Consider the following 18,648-nt stretch of genomic DNA (forward strand, 5'->3'; position numbering starts at 1 on the left):
CCCACGGAAGGATTCGGGCCGGAGGGTGCGGAAGGACCGGCCGCGGGGGTTGTCCTCGTCGCGCCCCGCCCCTCCCCTCCGTCGCTGCCCGGGAATGGTGGGCCTTCGCAAGCGCTCGCTATGTGCTGTGCAAGGCGCTGGGGGATAGAAGGTAGGCAGCTTGCCCCATGTGGGGCCCACACCCCTCCTCCCCCTTTTCGCAGAGGAAGGGACCGAGAAGCGAAGGGCCTCGCCCAAAGCCCCAAGGGGCGTGAGAGCCCATGACCTCAGGCCCCCAAGGCCGGGCCCTTTTCACGGAGCCACACGGGGCTCAACGTTTTTCGCAGGGCGCTTAAGGGGGGGCTGTATTTCGGGGTCAGAAGGCGGCAGGGACACCCCCCCCCCCCTTAACTACGAGAAGCAGCGTGGCTCAGTGGAAAGAGCACGGGCTTTGAAGTCAGAGGTCATGAGTTCGAATCCCAGCTCTGCCACTGAGCTGTGTGACTGTGGGCAAGTCACTTCACTTCTCTGGGCCTCAGTGACCTCAAATGTAAAATGGGGATTAAGACTGTGAGCCCCACGTGGGACAACCTGATGTTAATGAATGGTACATCGCCTTGATTCTGTTTAGTTGCCATTGTTTCTACGAGATGTTCTTCCCCTTGACCCTATTTATTGCCATCGTTCTTGTCTGTCCGCCTCCCCCGATTAGACTGTAAGCCCGTCCAACGGCAGGGACTGTCTCTATCTGTTGCCGACTTGTTCATCCCAAGCGCTTAGTACAGTGCTCTGCACATCGTAAGCGCTCAATAAATACTATTGAATGAATGAATGACTATCTACCCCAGCGCTTAGAACAGTGCTCTGCACATAGGAAGCGCTTAACAAACACCAACATTATTATTATTCCGAGCGGAGCGGGCCGCCCCCGCCCCGAGGTCAAGGGGAGCGCGGGTTGTGGGGCGCCACCAGGGGGCGCTCCACCGCCGAGTCCCAGAAGCCTTAGCGCGGCGCCGAGGCCTCTCGGAGCCCGTGGGGGGCCGCCGGCCTGGCCTCGCGTTTCGCACCCAGCACCCAGCACCGCCGCGGAGGAGACCTTCGGCTCTTCCCCACGAACCGCCTGCTTAAACGGCCGAGCGGCCCGCGCTCCCCACACCGCGGAGGACAGCCGTCAGGCCAAGGGTAAACGCTCCCCAGCCCCAACTGGGCCCCTGGAAGGGGGCCTGCGGCTTCCTAACGGGCCGCTGGGTGGCCTTGGGATCCTCTCCATCCGTTGCCGAATTGGACATTCCAAGCGCTTAGTACAGTGCCCCGCACCCAGTCAGCGCTCAGTAAATACGATTGAATGAATGAGGGGATGACCTTGAGCAAGTCACTCCACTTCTGTGCCTCAGTTACCTCCTCCGTAAAATGGGGATTGAGCCTGTGGTGACCTTGAGCAGAGAAGCAGCGTCGCTTAGTGGAAAGAGCCCGGGCTTGGGAGTTAGAGGCCGTGGGTTCGAATCCCGGCTCGCCACTTGTCAGCTGTGTGACTCGGGGCAATAATAATAATGTTGGTATTTGTTAAGCGCTTACTATGTGCCGAGCACTGTTCTAAGCGCTGGGGTAGACACAGGGGAATCAGGTCGTCCCACGTGGGGCTCACAGTCTTAATCCCCATTTTACAGAAGTAAAGAAGTTAAGTAAATTGCCCAAAGTCACACAGCTGACAAGTGGCCGAGGCGGGATTCGAACCCATGACCTCTGACTCCAAAGCCCGGGCTCTTTCCACTGAGCCACGCCGCTTCTCACTTCACTTCTCTGTGCCTCAGTTACCTCATCTGTAAAATGGGGATTAAAACTGTGAGTCCCACGTGGGACAACCTGATCACCTTGTGCCCCCACCCCCAGCGCTTAGAACAGTGCTTTGCATATAGTAAGCGCTTAACAAATGCTATCATTGTCACTCTACTTCTGTGCCTCAGTTACCTCATCTGTAAAATGGGGATTGAGCCTGTGAGCCCCACGTGGGACAGAGACTGGGTCCAACCCGACTTGCTTGTATCTACCGCGGCGCTTAGTACAGTGCCTCGTACATAGTAAGTGCTTAATAATAATAATGATTGTGGTATTTGTTAAGCACTTACTATGTGCCAAGCACTGTTCTAAGTGCTGGGGTAGATACAAGGTAATCAGGCTGTCCCACGTGGGGCTCACCATCCTAACCCCCATTTTATAGATGAGGTAACTGAGTCATAGAGAAGTCAAGTGACTTGCCCAAGGTCACACTGCAGACAAGTGGCAGACCCAGGATTAGAATCCTTGTCCCCTGACTCCCGCTGCTTCTGGCTGCTTAACAAATACCTTCATTTATTATTATTATTATTATTATGGTATTTATTAATTGCTTACTATGTACCAGGCACTTAGCACCGGGTTAGATACAAGATAATCAAGTTGGACCCAGGCCGGGTCCCACGTGGGCCTCACTGTCTCAATCCCCACTTTACGGATGAGGTAACAGGTACAGAGAAGTGAAGTGACTTGCTCAAAGTCCCACAGCAAAGTGGCAGAGGGGTGATTAGAACACTTAGTACAGTGCCTGGCACAAAGGAAATGCTTAATTAATAAAATGCTTAATAGTAATAATAATAACCTAGATCCTTCTGACTTCACGCCGTGCTCCAGCCACAATCCATGAACCGTGGCATTTAAATCTCATTTTTCCATCAGCCCTCAAGGCCTACCAAGAGCCACAGGGAATTTGGTTAAATAGGCCGACCCCTCTCCTGTATTTAGTAAGTGTGGAGAACTAGAGGGAGGAAGGGTTAGCAAAGGAGTGTCAGATATTCTTGGGTGTAGTGGTGAGGAGTGACTCTGATACCATTAGTGCTGCGGTGAATTTTGTGGAAAGGAAAGTTAGTGTTGTGAAAAAGGTGCCCAGTCGGGCTTCGATTGGGTTGAGTACGGCAGTAAAGCTTTCCCAGCCGACGTGCTTCTCTGCTTTTATATCTGTGTATACATATAGTTGTCATTTTTGCCCCCAAAAGATGCCATTGGTGGAAAAGTTCATCTCAGGATGCACGAAAGATGGAAAAGACCTGCAGTTTGTACACCCAGATACTGTTGTGCTGTCTTGTTTTTTCTTCCCACTGGTCTTATAGTGCTACTTTCAAAGAAACTCCCCCTTTCCTGATTCCACTGCACCATATTGGAGTGTGGGGAGCTTACTCCCAGTTTTAGCATTTCGAGAAGCAGCATAGTTTAGGGGAAAGAGCATGGACATGGGAGTCGGAGGACCTGGGATTCTAATCCTGGCTCCACCACCCTTTATGTACCCCACTCTCAGCCCCACAACACTTATGTACATTTCTGTAACTTGTTTATATTATTGTCAGTCTCCCTCTCTAGACTGTAAGCTGATTGTGGGCAGGGAACATGTCTAGCAATTCTCTTGCATTGTACTTTACCAAGCATAATAATAATAATGATGATGATGGTATTTGTTAAGCACTTACTCTGTGCCAGACACTGTTCTAGGCGCGGTCTGCATATGGTAAGCTCTCAATAGATACAACTGATTGATTGTCTCCTGTGGGATTTGGCAGGTTATTTAACTTCTCCGTGCCTTAGTTACCTCAACTGTAAAATGGGGATTAAATCTCTTCCTTCCTATTTGCACTGTGAGCTCCGTGTGAGACAGGGACTGTGTTCAACCTAGTTAGCTTGTATCTAGTACAGTGCTTTGCACACAGTAAACACTTAACAAGTACCATAAATGTTATAATTATAAGGTCCCTAGGGTAAGTTAGAGAATTTGGACTCCTGGCTCATCAGCCTTTTTCTGGTGACAGTAAGTGGGCCTGTTCACCCTCATTCCCACTAATCCCATCTGCTCCAGTCTTGGGTGTCCCAAATAATTTGAAGCAACTTCTTGGGATGTGGTGCCTTCAAATGTTCTAAGTCATAAGATATTTAATATTACTTAAATGAGTAATATCTTAACTGCTACTGTTTATAATTCTAGGACTATATGGATGCTACTCTGCCTGCTGTTGCTGAGGAACTTCTGAATGAGATAAGTTCAGCTTTCAAGGAGACGTCACAAAGTATGTGAAATGTAGTTTCTTGGTGTTTAATTTCAGGATTAAGGGTAAATTTGTGGGTTCATGTTTGACCTGATCACCTTTGACTGGGTCTTAGAAGAGGTTTAGAAGCACTGATACAAGAAACACAGATATTTAGAAAACAGTTCCCAAATTTAGCATGGTTTAATTTGGTGATAAACTTGAAGAAGATCATGGTTAAATTCTGGTCTTCACAAAAGAAACCCAGTGTACAAACAAATATTTTAATGAGCAACAGAGCTGAAGAAAGTCTCTAAGTATTTTGCTGCCTCAGCAGCATGCTGTCAAACAATGCACCATTGAAGTAGAAAACAGAGCCTGACGCCAATATATAAATAACCCAATAGAAAGTTTTCAAGAGTGGTCATTTCCAAACTTTATTAGTTTCATTTTCATTGTCTTAAGTTTCATTTGATATTAAATGGCAAGGTAGGACCACTGAAAATGAGGTCCCGGAGCACAGTACTGAAGCAGTATTGGTTGTAACACACCTTCACTGAGCAAGATATGTGAAGAGATTGGATAATGGTTGGAGAAGTAGCTTTTGAATTGAGGTGCCCACAAACCCTTGTAGCCTCTCCCCAGTTCAGTTCATTCTTCACTCTGCTGCCTGGGTCATTTTTCTAAAAAAAAAAAATTCAGTTCACATTTCCCACCCAAGAGCCTCCAATGGAGAGAGAGCAGAAGACCCAGTAAAGCATAACCTCACAGATAGACTCGTTGAGGGTAGGAACTGACTGCTAACACTACTGTACTCTGTGAGTCAATCAGTCAGTTGAAATTATTGAGCACTTACTCTGTACTGAGTGCTTGAGGGAGTACAATGCAATAGATTATTTGATTCATTGCTCTCGCCTGGCTCTGCTAGGAGGAAGAAAGGAAACTGTTAATTTGGTTTTTCACCGGCTTTGGTGATTGTTGGGGTGTTTGAATTTTAGAAGGGACCTGAGATAATTGATCTAGAGGTAAAGATAAAAGGAAGTGTGGTTAAGCACTCCTAGCAAAGAATTTTGTTTTTTCCGTCTTCCACCTGTTATTCCGAAGAAAACGTTTCATCACTAACCAGTAGAGGGAGCTGCTGTACCAATGACAGAAGTCATTCTTCCAAGTTTTAAATGTGTCACACAAGTAAATGCCTCGATCAGGTAGCTAGTATTAACTGCACTTTCTGCATGCTCAAATGACAGTTGTGATACAGGTTGGTCATAAAATATACTGGGAGAGTTTTGGATAAAATAAATGGAATGCCAAGGTGCCACCGAGCTCCGTTTAGCTTCTTAGTGTCCATTTATTCTGTGCTTATCAGTAGTATGGTAGACTTTAGTTCTTCAAGCTTGACCAAGACCTAAAACTCTTTCCTAAATAGTCCTCCAAATCGCTATTTCGAAGGACCTTGTGCAATCAGGAGAAATCAAATGAACTTTTTCCCTTAGTCTGCAGTCAGAAAAATATGAATTTTAGGTGTCTTTTGCTTAAAATCATAGATCAATCAGGGTTTCTTGCATGATTTGATAAGGCTGGCAGCTAACCTTTATATAAGGTTTCCAAAACAGCCAGTCACTGCACACTGGGTGTGATTTTACATTGCGGCCCTTCTGGTGCTTAGGAAGCCCTTTTATTTGACTTGCCCCTTCTCTAGGGTTTCCCAGTGATAGCCTACTTCCAACACCCTGTAAACCTAAACCCACCCTGGGTTTGTTTTTTATCTTGTCCTTGCACACAGATCCTTTAGAGCCCCCCACCGCCTTAGACTCCCAAGGCCAAGAGTTGGGTGAGGGGAGTGGGAGCATCAGTACCTTCCCTGCTTCACGGTGACTTTGGAGGTCTGAAGTGGGGCAAGGTCCGAGGGAATTTAGTAGGAAGGGATGGGGCAACCACAGTGGAGCGCAGTTTAAAAAGAAATTATGAGGGGAAGGAGGAGGAAAAGCCTCCAGGATGAAGATTTAAGAGAGCAGGGGAGGAAGAGAGCAAGAGGCAGTGAGCAGAGGTCACTGCAAGTAAAGAAAGAAAATGAAAGGTGTTTCGTGGATGATGGTGGGTCCACCAGTGGGTGTAGATGAGAATGAAAGACTACCCCTCTAGGAGTGCGTAAGTAAGTTCAGATGATGAGGGAATCCTAAAAATATATTTTCTTTAATATGAAAATCAGTGTTTGAGGTAAGATTGATGCTGTCTAAGGTAAATGGTATTCTGTAATGGGCGAGAAGTTTTTTAACTAGTGTTTCTTTCTCTGGAGTTATTCTACCATATTTAATGGACTTGTTACTGTCCAATTACTGTCCATTAGAAGATTATGTGAGGAGTACATGATTCATCCATGATTCGCATTTTGGATGAAGTTAGGGAATTCGAGAACATTCTTTTGACAGAGTGCCTCTCTCCCCTTGTAGACCGTAAGCTCCTTTTGGGCAAGGATCATGTCTACCAATTCTCTTGTATTCTCCCAAGCACTTAGTCAAGTGCTCTGCATAAAGTAAGTGCTCAATAAATACCTTGGATCAGTTGGCTGACATTGTGAGCACAGTGTGGTGATGGAAGAAATGGTTGTGCACATTCAGCAGAATCGGTCACAGCACACCTACCATAATGCAAGCTTTTCTATCCATGGAGTTCATCCAGAAAGGAACCTCTGTGCAGTAGGACAATTGAATGTGCTTTCTGTTGTTTTGTTTTAAATCTCCTCATTCTCCTTTAGTTGAAGTGTTACCATTATATAATTCCATCACACTTTTTATCCAGTTGGGCGCTAGCATTCTTTTTCAACAGTATTCGTGTTTATTTTAGGAAAAAGCCAAAGTAGAAAGAAAACAAACTGTTGGAACAAGCCTTCTGGGGATCATCAGTTTATTGTGCTACTGGGCTGTTTATCTCTTTAGACTAATGTTCCAGAGGATCATATCTCTTGAGATCCTGATTTCCGGGTGGGAGTCGATGAAGGCTATAGATGGTCATGCTTTGATCTTAATTTAGAGGTGACCTTACTTTTTCTCATTTGTTGCAGTTCCTGATGAGCTGTTATTGGCGTGAGTACTTCTCCTTTGTCTCTTGGAATATGTTCATTATTTGTCCTTCTCAAGTGGCGGCTACAGTCTTTGGCTTCTCTCTGTAGAGCCTTTCATGGACTGGCATTCTTCAACTCAGCCTGCTTGACTGAGTCACTAGCAATTGAGAACAGAATGGGGAATCTGATCTCACATCCAAGAGGTGGTGCCTCACATATATATTGGCCCCGAAAGATCCAATAGCCCATGGCGTTCCTGGCCCAGCACTAGCCTGACTGTCGGGACCCTTTTATTCAATCGTATTTATTGAGTGCTTACTGTGTGCAGAGCACGGTACTAAGCGCTTGGAAAGTACAATCCAGCAACAAATAGAGACAATCCCTGCCCAACAGCGGGCTCCCAAGTCTAGAAGGGGGGAGGCAGACATGAAAACAAGTAAACAGGCATTGATAGCATCACTATAAATAAAATTATAGATACGTGTACATCATAAATAAAATAGAGTAATAAATATGTACATATATACACAAGTGCTATAGAGGGGTAGAGCAGAGGAAGCGAGTCGGGCCGATGGTGAGGGGAGGAGGAGCAGAGAAAAAGAGGGGCTTTTCCCTCCTGCCATCTGTAAATCAGTCACAGTTCTGATTTGGCCCCATCTGACTCACCTCACAGGCTTGGGGATCACATAGGTGACTTTTCAGGTGGAAGGAGGGTATATCAGAACATTGGGGAAATGTCCAGAAGATATGGGCTGTTCCCCCTGTTATGGCTTCAAGGAAAATCATCTCTGAAAATGTCGGTGTGGTACCTCTGCTATTTCTATAACTAATGTCCAGGAACATCAACCACAGCACTAGAGAGCTAAATAGATATAAAAGAGTATTGTTCTTTCCGGCCCTTTAAAGAAAGGCAAAGGAATGAGCATAACATTTGCCAGGTGGACGAAACCACTAGCGAAGTGCTTTGTTTTCCAGCTTCTGAGAAGTATTTCAAACAGTGGAAACATGACGTGAAACTGAGAATGCTGAATTTAGGTCCCATCTGTTTTGCTTATAGTCCTTAAAATACTAGTAACAGCAGTTCAGAAGTACAAAGAGTAATTTGAAATATAATAATTTGGGAGGTCCATATGGGGATCCTAAACTTTTGCTTCTCAGGTGTATATCATAAAATAACTTTGACATTAGAAATTAATTTGGTAAATTTTAAGAATACATTCAAGAATGCCCACACAATGAACAAGGTGAAGACAACACTGATTCCTACTTTCCCCTCCACATTAGCCATTAAGCCAAGCAAAAGAACACAGATCTGATATTTTGGAAGTGTCGTAGCTCATCTCATAGGACTCGGGGAATTTATTCTCAGGTTATTGGAGTGGTATCATATCCCCTTTTCACTTTATTAATTATAACTGAGGCTTTTTCTTGATGCGGGCATTAGATTAGAGAAGTGTCTAATATGCCCTTATTAGGGTTTTTTTCCCTTTTTTTGGTCCTCTGCTGATCTAAAGCCCCGTTAAGAAATGTGTCTAGGTAACATCTTCCTCCTCGCTCCTCTAGGCTACCAGCATTGGCTAGAATATCTCCCTATTGATTACAGAGGCTTCAAAATAAAGAGATGTGTCTGGCATGCTGAGAGATCAAACAGCAGGATGAGAATTATAATTACTAAGGCTGTTGGACTCGGTGTTTAAAGCTTTTTGTGTGTTGCTTGACATGCTCAATATTAGCAGCATTTCTCCTAAAATAACTTGATTAACCATTTTCTTAACTATCTTAGCCAGAGTAGCTCCCTCTTTTTCAAAAATCATTTAATATCGCAAAAGAGAGAGAGCCCACAAAGTGAGGCTTACTTAAGAACATATTCCAGTTGGCAGGTTTTAACCTGCCTTTCTTCCTCTAGTCTCAGTTGAAAATAGGCTGGAGACTCAGCTGGTTATATCAAGCATGGAGAGCTTTGAGAGTTTTACAAAAAGATACATGTTGGAGCTATTTTCAAGAGATACTGCAGTTGACGTCGGGCCCCTTCGATCCTGACATCGGGCCCCTCGATCCTTGCAAATAAGAACAGTAGAGTTTTCATTAAGCAAGATATTTGCAAGCATCATTGGGAGGGTTATAAATTCTGCTTTCTGTTTACGTCCTTGGAAACATGCCCCACCGGGGAGTCTTGGCAGAAATCATGAGAAGTCTTGGAAAAGTCAACCATTTGTTTAAATTGGGTCTTGGCTGTACCAGGTGGGAAACTCCCCTTTCTCCAAATTTTCTCATAGTTTGGGTTTTTTCTTTAAACTTCGGTGGAAAAGTAGACGGCAATTCCCTCTGATAAAGTCTTCTATGCTTACAAGAAACTACATTTTACCAAGCTGCTCAATTATTGGGGAAAACACAGGGTTTGTGTTCTCTAGCTTCAAACGGCTTACTTGTTGCCTTCATCTCCCTAAGGAAGTAGCTAATCGGAGTTATTACTTGGCACTGTCTGTTGGTTTAACCAACTGAGCAGAGAAATTTATTGAGTGCTTATTATGTGCAGAGCACTGAATTAAGTTCTTGAGAGGCAGTAACAACAAGAGTTAATAGGCATTCATTCAGTTCATTCAGTCATCTTTATTGAATGCTCATGGTGTGCACAACTCTGTACTAAGCACTTGGGAGAGTGCAATGCAACAATGGACGCATTCCCTGCCCACAATAAACTTTCAGTCTAGAGGATCATGTTAAGATATATATTTACCATGCATTTTGCTAAGACCCAGGAATAAGAACTCTGATTATCTGAAGTCCTAAGGAGCTGGGTGCTTTATTGTTTCTTTTAAAGAAAGAAAAGCAGCGTGGCTCAGTGGAAAGAGCCCGAGCTTGACAGTCAGAGGTCATGGGTTCGAATCCTGGCTCTGCCATTTGACAGCTGTGTGACTGTGGGCAAGTCACTTAACTTCTCTGGGCCTCAGTTACCTCATCTGTAAAATGGGGATTAAGACTGTGAGCCTCACGTGGGACTATCTGATTACCCTGTATCTACCCCAGCGCTTAGAACAGTGCTGTGCACATAGCACTTAAATACCAACATTATTATTATTATTATTACTATTCTTTGTATCTGATACCCTGTGTTTTTGGGGAAAAGCTTTTAGCTTCTGATTATAGGAAATAGTTTGCAGGAAGGAATGAGAAAAGGAGGAGTTGAAGGGCAAGGTGCCAGGATAAAGACTTCAACTGTTGCTTGGGGAAGAGTTGGAACTCCTTTTCTGCTTTTGATCGTTATTTTCTCATTTATTGCTTTTTTTTTTCAAATTTAAGAACATTAACCTCAGGTCACTGAGATGGATTGTACAGGTCACATGGCCTAATCTGGAGACTTTCTGTTTCCTAGGCTGAAGTTTGTGTTCGGCTCATCTGCTGTCCAGGCTTTGGATTTAGTCGATCAGCGTTCTGTCACTCGAGTCTTGGCTCCTAGTGGAAGAGTAGTATACCAGGTAAACATTACAATTTTGCATTTCCGATCGGAACATTCCTTAGGCTCTCTGTATTTTGCTTGGTGTGGGTGGTTCCTTGCAAAACCTATAGTGTGGAAGTGCTGTAACAGTAAACTGAAAGCAGTAAGTAATAACAGCTGCACATATGCCTTCTCCTACATGTTTGGGTCCTTTTTTTTTAATGTGCCACCTGAACGAATAGTTCTCTACTTAAAAAAAATCCAGAATACTCCTCCTGGAGTAAGGAATATACTCTGAAAGTCAAAACTTGTATGGACAACCACTAAATTCATATCCCCAAACCAGTAAATTACAAGGGCAGATTACAAAAATACATTTAAAAATTTAGATGAGTGCCCTCAGTAGAAATGTATCAGATGTAGTGTAAAGGTATAAATTCTGATAAATAGAATTTTTCACAATCATTTGGATTGTTGAAAAAGCATTTGGACTGAATGGATGCAGTATCTCTAGGTTAAAACACTGACTCTTATTCACAATGGATTAGCAAGTGTGATTATGCCCAAGTGATGTTCCCCGTATGACAAATTCTCTCTTCAATATAGGATGTGGCAGATATTTAGGGTGCCACCTTTTTCATTTTAGGTATGGGCTGGGGCAGCCTTGGTTTGGGTCTTTGGTAGAGAAAGGGAGAAAATGGAGGGAGAAGGAGGAAGTGGTAGAAAAAGCAAGGAATTCTGGAAGAAGTCAAAAAACATTCTGCTTTAAAATTGTACTTTGCATCCAAAAACATGTAAAATAAGGTAGTGAAGTTTAGCTAGATTAAATCAAGACTTTGTAATGCAAACCACTAATCTCTGCTCAAAGAGGTGTGTGAGGCATTAACTAATCAATATAATTCATTAGGATCATCCATAGTGTGTTAACATTTCTCATGCTTCGCTTTGGGGCCGGGTGGGGGGTGGGGCAAAAAATTTGTGCCTCTGTGGCTTCCACAATCTGTGTTCATCTCTACCTTCCTGTGACCTCAAGTCTCCACGGAGTTGACCTGTAGTTGGACTCTGCAGAAGCACTTAGATTGTTTTCTACGTGCAGGCATTTTGAAATGACCTGCTTATTAAGTGAAAGGAGCATACTAGCTGGCAGCTTTTAATGGCCTCAGGGAGCATTTCTCAACAGGAAAAATCACCTCAAAAGAAAGGCTTATCTATCTTTTTCTGCCTTCTGGAAGCAAATGATTATATATTTGACTTTTCTTCAGGAAGAGTGGTAATTATTTTGCCCTCACTGTTAACTTTTTTAGATTAAATTTTTTCGTCTTTTAAGATTTTTAATGATCTGACCAATATTTCTACAGGAAAGAAATATTAAATTCCAACTTGAACACTTCTCCTCCTCACCCCCAACTCCTTCTACAGGGTTTTTAGTTTTTTTTGAGTTTCTTTAAATGAATGATAGTAATTGTAGAAAAAAATTGATATGAATACAAATGCACCCCCCCTTCAGTTTTTTTGATCCTTTCATAGGAGGGAGGGTGTTAACAAAACTGAGTATATATTACTGAAGTAACTAATCTCATTTTAGTCCCTCCAATGGGGTAGGCTTGGAGCTTTCACAAGCGTACTAAACTCTGCAAGCCTTTTGCTCCTAAGGTCCTTAGTAATATATCCTACTAACCCCCACTTCATAAAAATTGTAATAACTGGTATTTGTTAAGTGCTTGCTATGTACCAGGCACTGTACTAAGCACTGGGGTTGATACAACAAAGTTGTGTCTTTGGTACCTCAGATGAGGTAACTGAGTCACAGAGAAGTGAAGTAATTTGGCCAAAGCCACCCAGCAGACAAGTGGCAGAGGTGGGATTAGAACTCATGACCTTCTGACTCCCAGGCCTGTAGTGCTTTTTCCACTACACCATGCTGTTCAGATTCTGTCCCTTGGATTTAGTATAGTTGTGTTTAAAAATGAGAAAAATGAGCATTCCTTTTGAGTCACAGAGCTTCAGTGAGGTCATGTGACCTAGTGGAAAGAACCCACGTTTAAGTCCTGGTTGTGCCACTTACCTGCTGTGTGACCTTGGGCAAGTTTCTTACCTTTTCTTTGTCTCAGTTTCCTCATCTGGAAAATGGGATAAAATATCTGTTCCCCCTCCCTTTTAGACTGTGTCAGCCTCACCTGGGACAGGGACCGAGTCCAATCTGATTCCTCACTGCCTAGCACATAGCACTTAATTAATGTCATCATTATAATAGCGCATGCTTAGAATTAATATTACCCATTGGTTTGGATGTAGGATTGAAAGTGAGGGATTTTTAGCTCTTCAGGCCTCTTGCCACTAAAGACCGTAAGTAATGTATCCTAATCTGCATCACCAGAGCAAAAGATGAGAGACAGGTAGAATATATTTCAGGTAAGGAAATACATTTTCCCCCACATGAAAACTCCATTCCCTTTCTAAACTTAATTGAGTGTAAGTGCCCTTTCATAGAGCTGAAGTATCTGGTGCCACATTGCTTATTATCTCTTTACTTCATTGTCATATGTAGCAAACCCTTCTGTAGTCCCTGTTTTGAAATTGCTCTTACAGCTGCATCCAAGTGTGGAGAGCCCCTCTAATGAGTCATCCTGGAGATGTAAAAAAAGTACAGGCCTGAGTCTTATTCATGCTTCCAAATGACAAAATGGGGAGCTGTAGTTTAGACTTTTGAACTCTTGAACTGAATCTTTGTGAGGCAAGTGTATTGGTCATTTCCACCCCTTCTTCCTGTGTGAAAATGGAGAATGTTTCCCATACATTTTTGAGAGTTGCAGAGTGTGTAGGCAGGGCAATATTTGTGGCTTTTTTGGCAGGGAGGGGTGTTGATTTCAATATATGAGTATAATCTTAAATATTTGGAATTTATGCCAGAATTTTCAGTTTTCATCAGGGGCTGATTCATAATGTCGTACTTTTGCCATTAGCTGAGAAAAACCATTTGCTTTCTATTTAAACTTGGTATCATGTACTTTGAAAGCTACAAATATTCTATATTCCCATCATTTCTAGAGATTTTGTGTTTTTTTGTGTCAAGGCGAGGTAGAAATGATCATTTGAGTTGGTTTTTAACCTTTTATTTTATGGTTCTAATCAACTGTCATGTTAATAGGGCACAGGGATTGAAGTCTTCACTTAGCCGGGAGTTTCTTCTTTCATCCTTCCCTAGGTTTTTCTCAAAACTTTTAGCAAGTAAAATAAATATTTGATTTGCATGTCACCTCTCCATTTCCCCTGGTTGGCTTAGTGGAAGTGTTAATGAGGAAAAAGATGACCAAAAGGCAAGCAGACGAAAGAGAAGACTCTAAAGACCCTACTTTAGAAGAACTTAAAGATTCCATAAATTCCTGAAGACCCTAAAGTTTCTAGATGAGCTTTTATTTGATTTAAATGTTTTAATCATTTAATTTTTCCTCTACCTGATAGTTTTTGAAGCAAAGTGGGTAGTTTTAAAAATCTGTTAAATAATGGTGAATTGCACTCAGAAACACTTTGGAAGTAAATGCAGATTCTACACTGGTGTTATCTGCCGTGATCAATTTATACCCATTTAACAGCTGAGCTGTTTGAGCTTCACTGTAGTCTCCATAGGTTGCCAGCCCAAAGTCATCTCTCAAAGATGAATAGGATGTGTTATATACAACTGTCTTCTTCTAGAAATTTTAGGGCTTGGTATTTATGAATTTGTTCCTTTTTTCTTGCTATGGCTAAGATGATATTTTTCCTTGCGTCTTTTGGAGATGTAGCGACCTAACTTTTTCTGGAGGGGTAGAGAGGAGGGGAAGTTGGACAAAGTCATGTGGACTGGTCACTCTCAACTAGTTCACCCCCTTGATCCTAAAATGAAAAGTCTCCCAACTCCTCCCTTGGATCAAAATGTGTGATTTATAAATCTGATACTTGCAAAGGATTTCAGTTAACTTCACACTCTTTGGTCTGTAACAACACAGCTATTAGCTACGATTTTATTGATGGTTTCAGAAGTTTTTTTGGTTTGGTTTTTTTTTTTGGTATTTGTTAAGCGCTTACTATGTGCTTCTCATCCCAGTTGGCTTTTTGCTCTTCCCAGTAGTTATTCTGACTTGTTTATTTAGTTTTCATTGTTCACATCCTGTATTAGGTTTGCTTCGGTTTAAAAATGTTAACTTCCTAGAACTATGGCAACCAGCCAAATTCTGTAACTGCATTAAAACAGATATGGAAACGTCTTCTGCTCCTGGGATTAGACATATGGTTCTGTTTAATAGGGCTCAATTTATGTGAAAGGTTGCCAAATGATGTAGATACCTCAGATTACACACTGGACTGGTCAGAGTGGATTAGTCATTTCCACTGTCTCTGACCCACCTTTCCCATTAAGTACAGAGCACCCCAAATATATATCTTGTGGAAATATAAAGCGCTCCAGGACATGTCATTCATTTAAAGTTTTCAGATGTAAATCTCTCTTCTGCTCCACTTGCAGGTGGCAAGGATTTCAAGTTGGTTCATGAGCTCTTTTTCCTGAGCAGATCAGGCTACAGAGCCCTACCCTAAGGGGTGCCCAGATGAAGTGGGGGTTCAGGGCCCTTAACTATTCCCTGAAAGTAGAGACTTCCAAAGTAGGTATATCAAGGAGCAGGTGTGGCAAGCTTAAACTTGAGTACTGATGTGACTCCTTAGAAGAAAAACCTTCAAAATGAGTCTACTTTTGCTTGCCCCTCTTGTGTAGCCTCTGAAGGTACTTCCTGGCTTCTGAATTGTTAAAGTTCAGAAAACCAAATGAGGCATATGTGCTGCTCTAAAACCCTTTGTATTGGGTACCCAGGGTTATCTGTTGTGGAGCCCTAGGCAACTTATCTTCATTTTCCTGAGTAAGGACTTAGAGAAGCTAAGCCAGGGGAATGACTAGCACACTCCCCTCCTAGGTGGGAGTTGGGGGCTGGAGGAAGATGGCAGTTTCCCCAGTCACATGATGTCACTGCACTTTTCCCTACTGATGCAACTTTGAGTGATTTGGAAGATGAATTGTAAAGAACAGTGAAATTGTTTTGCATCCCCACTTTTTTGGGTCTAATTCTGTTGTCTTTGTTTTCTGTGTTGGATTTTTTTGCAGGTGGTTGGAAGTTCTGGCAAATTGTATACCTGCTTTAATTCCTGCCATTACTGCTCATGCCCTGCCTTTGCCTTCTCTGTGCTTCGGAAAAGTGACACCCTGCTGGTAAGGAACCGAAGTATCTGTTAAGTGATCCATATTGACTGGGAGAGAGAAAAGTTGTAAATTTTGCTGCTCATTTTGTGGGTTTTGAAAACAGTGATCTGAACCGTGTTGAAATGAGCAGTAGTTTCTTAAAGCTAACGTAAGCTCAGTCATTTAAGTCTTCGCTTTAAGGTTTGCTTTCCCCTCCAGGCCGAGCTTAGGATTGTGCTCCACTTTTGTAGGAGCTCTCCGAAAGAATAGTTTCTCAGTAAAAATAATGGGAGCTAGAATATAAGCATATGTTTCCTCTAACAAGAGGATCTCTTCTGTGGTTAATAATACTGAACATCGGTATAAAATAAGGGACCATTGGTTGGATCTGACACCACTGGTGTCAGAAATTCAGTACCAATAATTTTCTGCTTTGCCGCATAGCATTCTCTTATCTTTCCTGTCCAGCAGTGGCTCTGAGGCCTCCTCAACTCCTCCTGACAAAAAATCCCTAGTGCTTGTTGCCCTCCTGTTACCCACGTAATTCCTTTGACATTTATCCTTGGCCCCGTTCCCCAAAGGGCATAGAAGCTTACCAACTCCTTTGCCTCCCTGGCTAGAACTTGGAGAGCTGAAAATCCAAAATTCATGTTGGTCAGTCCCAGCCCAGTTCAAGTCAAACCCCAGATGTTTAGGACTCAGGCCAAGCCCAGTGCCTCATTGAGCCCAGATTTTCTTCTAGGGAGTTGGGGCCACACAGCATGTAACATTTATGCAGTTGTCCCTGAGGGCTGGGAGAGAAGAAGGGATTCAACCACTCTGTCCACCAGCCAGGACGACTCTGTTGGCCAACAGAGGAGGCAGGCGTAGTCATTTCTGTTTCCTTCAGACCATTCAGTCTAAGTGTGCTGTCTCCAGTAATGATCTGGTCATATTTTCCAAGCAGAATCGAGGATTGGCAGAAGAAGTTTTCACACAGAAGAACCTGTCTGCCTTCTCCTCTCTTCCACTTTCTGGAAACAAGTGATTCATTTCCTTTGAATTGGACATGAGCTGAGAGGCCCTTTGGGCTTGAGATATCTAGTGTTATATTCACAAGTAACTATTCCAGCCATATGCTTTGATCCACAAACGTGATGAGATGTTTGGCATGTGTAGGCTTGTTTTGTTCATTTGTCTCATTTTTCAGAATTAGGGCAGGGACTTATTTTTTTTTGGAGCATGCCTGTATGGGGTTCTAAACCCTTGGCTAAAAATATTGTATTTCTATTATATGAGACTTTCTAGAACTGAAAAGGAGAGAAGAAGCCCCAGATGAAGACTGCTTATGCATTTAAGAGGTTACACTCCAGAGAAAGTCCAGTCCCTTGAGGTGGTAAATAAACAATTTTTCTGGCTGGAGGAGTTAGTCCTGTTGACAGCTGCAATTTAAAGGAAATTAATAAGTGTTTTTGCTCAGTTCTCATGCAGTACCAACCCATTCCCTAAATGTGAAATTGGGAGGGAATGCTGACCTGTGACCCAGAAGCTAAGGGTACTGTGGGTTTTGTTTTCCCTTAGGCTATTAGAACAGCATCATTTGTCATCATGGGAATATATTGCCTGGGATGGCTCAGTTTAATACTATAGGAGTTGCAGTTCTTCCTGTTACTATTTTTGTCTCATTTGAAACTGGAATGATCTGGTGCAGCACCAGATACCTTTGCATTTGTTAGCTGTGCTTCCTGGGGCTAATATTTATGCAATTCAATAACCCTAATTTCTATTCATAATTAGGGCATATCTTGCTAGCTGCAACGAGATACCCCAACGCTAGCCTTTTTTATTCGTTAATAGGAATCGCAGGAGACCTAGCATTACCCTGCTTTTCTCAAGTTTTTCAGGGGCATGCACTAGTCCCAGCTCATAACCTTCTGTAATTTTCTCATTCCTTGTGCCTTGCAGTGCAAGCATCTGCTCGCGGTCTACCTCAGCCAAGCAATGGGAATGTCCCAAGAACTCAGCGTCTCAGATAAGCAAATGACCAGTATCTTACTGATGGAAGAGGATCGGGAACGATAAAAATGGAAACCAGGCAGGGAAAGTTACTGTCTCACAGATTCCCTCATTTTCTTCAGGACTGCTGTGTCTGTTTACCATTTGAATGTTGAAAGAAACAAAATTTGGATTACCCTCTATGGTAACTTACAGATAAAGGCAATGTTTATTCAGCCTGAAAGATTTACTGAGGCCCCTCTATTTTATCCACCTCTCTTCCATTTTACAAGGGGTGTAACATCTTTCTGCTCTGCAGAAAGGATCAATCAGTGGTATTTGAGTGCTGGCTGTGTTTGTGTGTTTCGTATGTTGCTGGGGTGTATTTGTGCTACGATAAGAGGAGCACTGAGTCTGGGCGAATAGGTCCGGTGCACCAGGGGCTGGGTAAAAAGTCTCTTCTAGTTGATACACCCCTTACTAAAGGTTATCATACTACCAGAACTGAAGTATTTGTCCCCTGTAGGAAAACCAAAAGTTTCACATCTGCTCATCTGATCCATTCTGTGTGTGACGGATATCATTTCGACTCTTGGGTGAATGTAAAGGTAAGGAAAATGCAATGCCTCCTAATAGTAGTATCCTAACACTTCAGAAGGTACAGGAAATGCTCTTCTTTAGTTTCCCACTTTAGAAGGGCATTTGGGAGTCCCAGCTACAGAGTGGGAACTCAGCGATGGGAAAGGTAAATCTGTTAAGGCTGATAGTTCCTAGTTTCCTCAGGCCTCTTCTCCACCAATAACATCTATGTAAAGAGATACCATGGTGGGACAAATATACCTGGCCCTGACTGCCAACTGTTTAAAGTCAACTAAAATCATTACACATGAACTTAAACACTGAAGGAGTGATTAGTAACCCTAACCAAACTGGCGAGGGTTGGTAA

The 18,648-nt window shown here is 42.9% G+C and overlaps 2 protein-coding genes across 4 annotated transcripts in view; one reads left to right on the top strand and one right to left on the bottom strand.

Annotated features, from left to right (window-relative positions):
- The first annotated feature begins 62 nt into the window (after positions 1-62).
- ZSWIM7 (zinc finger SWIM-type containing 7) overlaps positions 63-18,648 on the top strand; it is a 28,381-nt gene continuing 9,795 nt past the window's right edge. The window contains exons 1-7 of one of the 3 annotated variants that reach the window (XM_029081888.2): positions 1,016-1,161; positions 3,986-4,067; positions 7,087-7,108; positions 10,460-10,562; positions 15,654-15,758; positions 17,673-17,802; positions 18,229-18,310. In XM_029081888.2, the coding sequence (XP_028937721.1) occupies positions 3,992-4,067; positions 7,087-7,108; positions 10,460-10,562; positions 15,654-15,758; positions 17,673-17,789 (423 nt within the window). In that variant the 5' untranslated portion in view covers positions 1,016-1,161; positions 3,986-3,991 and the 3' untranslated portion in view covers positions 17,790-17,802; positions 18,229-18,310. Of the gene's footprint in view, positions 152-1,015; positions 1,162-3,985; positions 4,068-7,086; positions 7,109-10,459; positions 10,563-15,653; positions 15,759-17,672; positions 18,311-18,648 lie in introns of those variants that run through there. The other 2 variants (XM_029081887.2, XM_007672546.4) reach the window with 2 other exon arrangements.
- Positions 10,455-18,648, bottom strand: part of ADORA2B (adenosine A2b receptor) — a 32,023-nt gene continuing 23,829 nt past the window's right edge. Inside the window, exon 3 of the transcript XR_003765629.1 lies at positions 10,455-10,539. The gene's annotated coding sequence lies outside the window, so the exon portion shown is untranslated. The remainder of the gene's footprint in view (positions 10,540-18,648) is intronic.

This window comes from Ornithorhynchus anatinus, chromosome 17 (genome assembly GCF_004115215.2).
Source record: "Ornithorhynchus anatinus isolate Pmale09 chromosome 17, mOrnAna1.pri.v4, whole genome shotgun sequence".
Lineage (NCBI taxonomy): Eukaryota > Metazoa > Chordata > Mammalia > Monotremata > Ornithorhynchidae > Ornithorhynchus > Ornithorhynchus anatinus.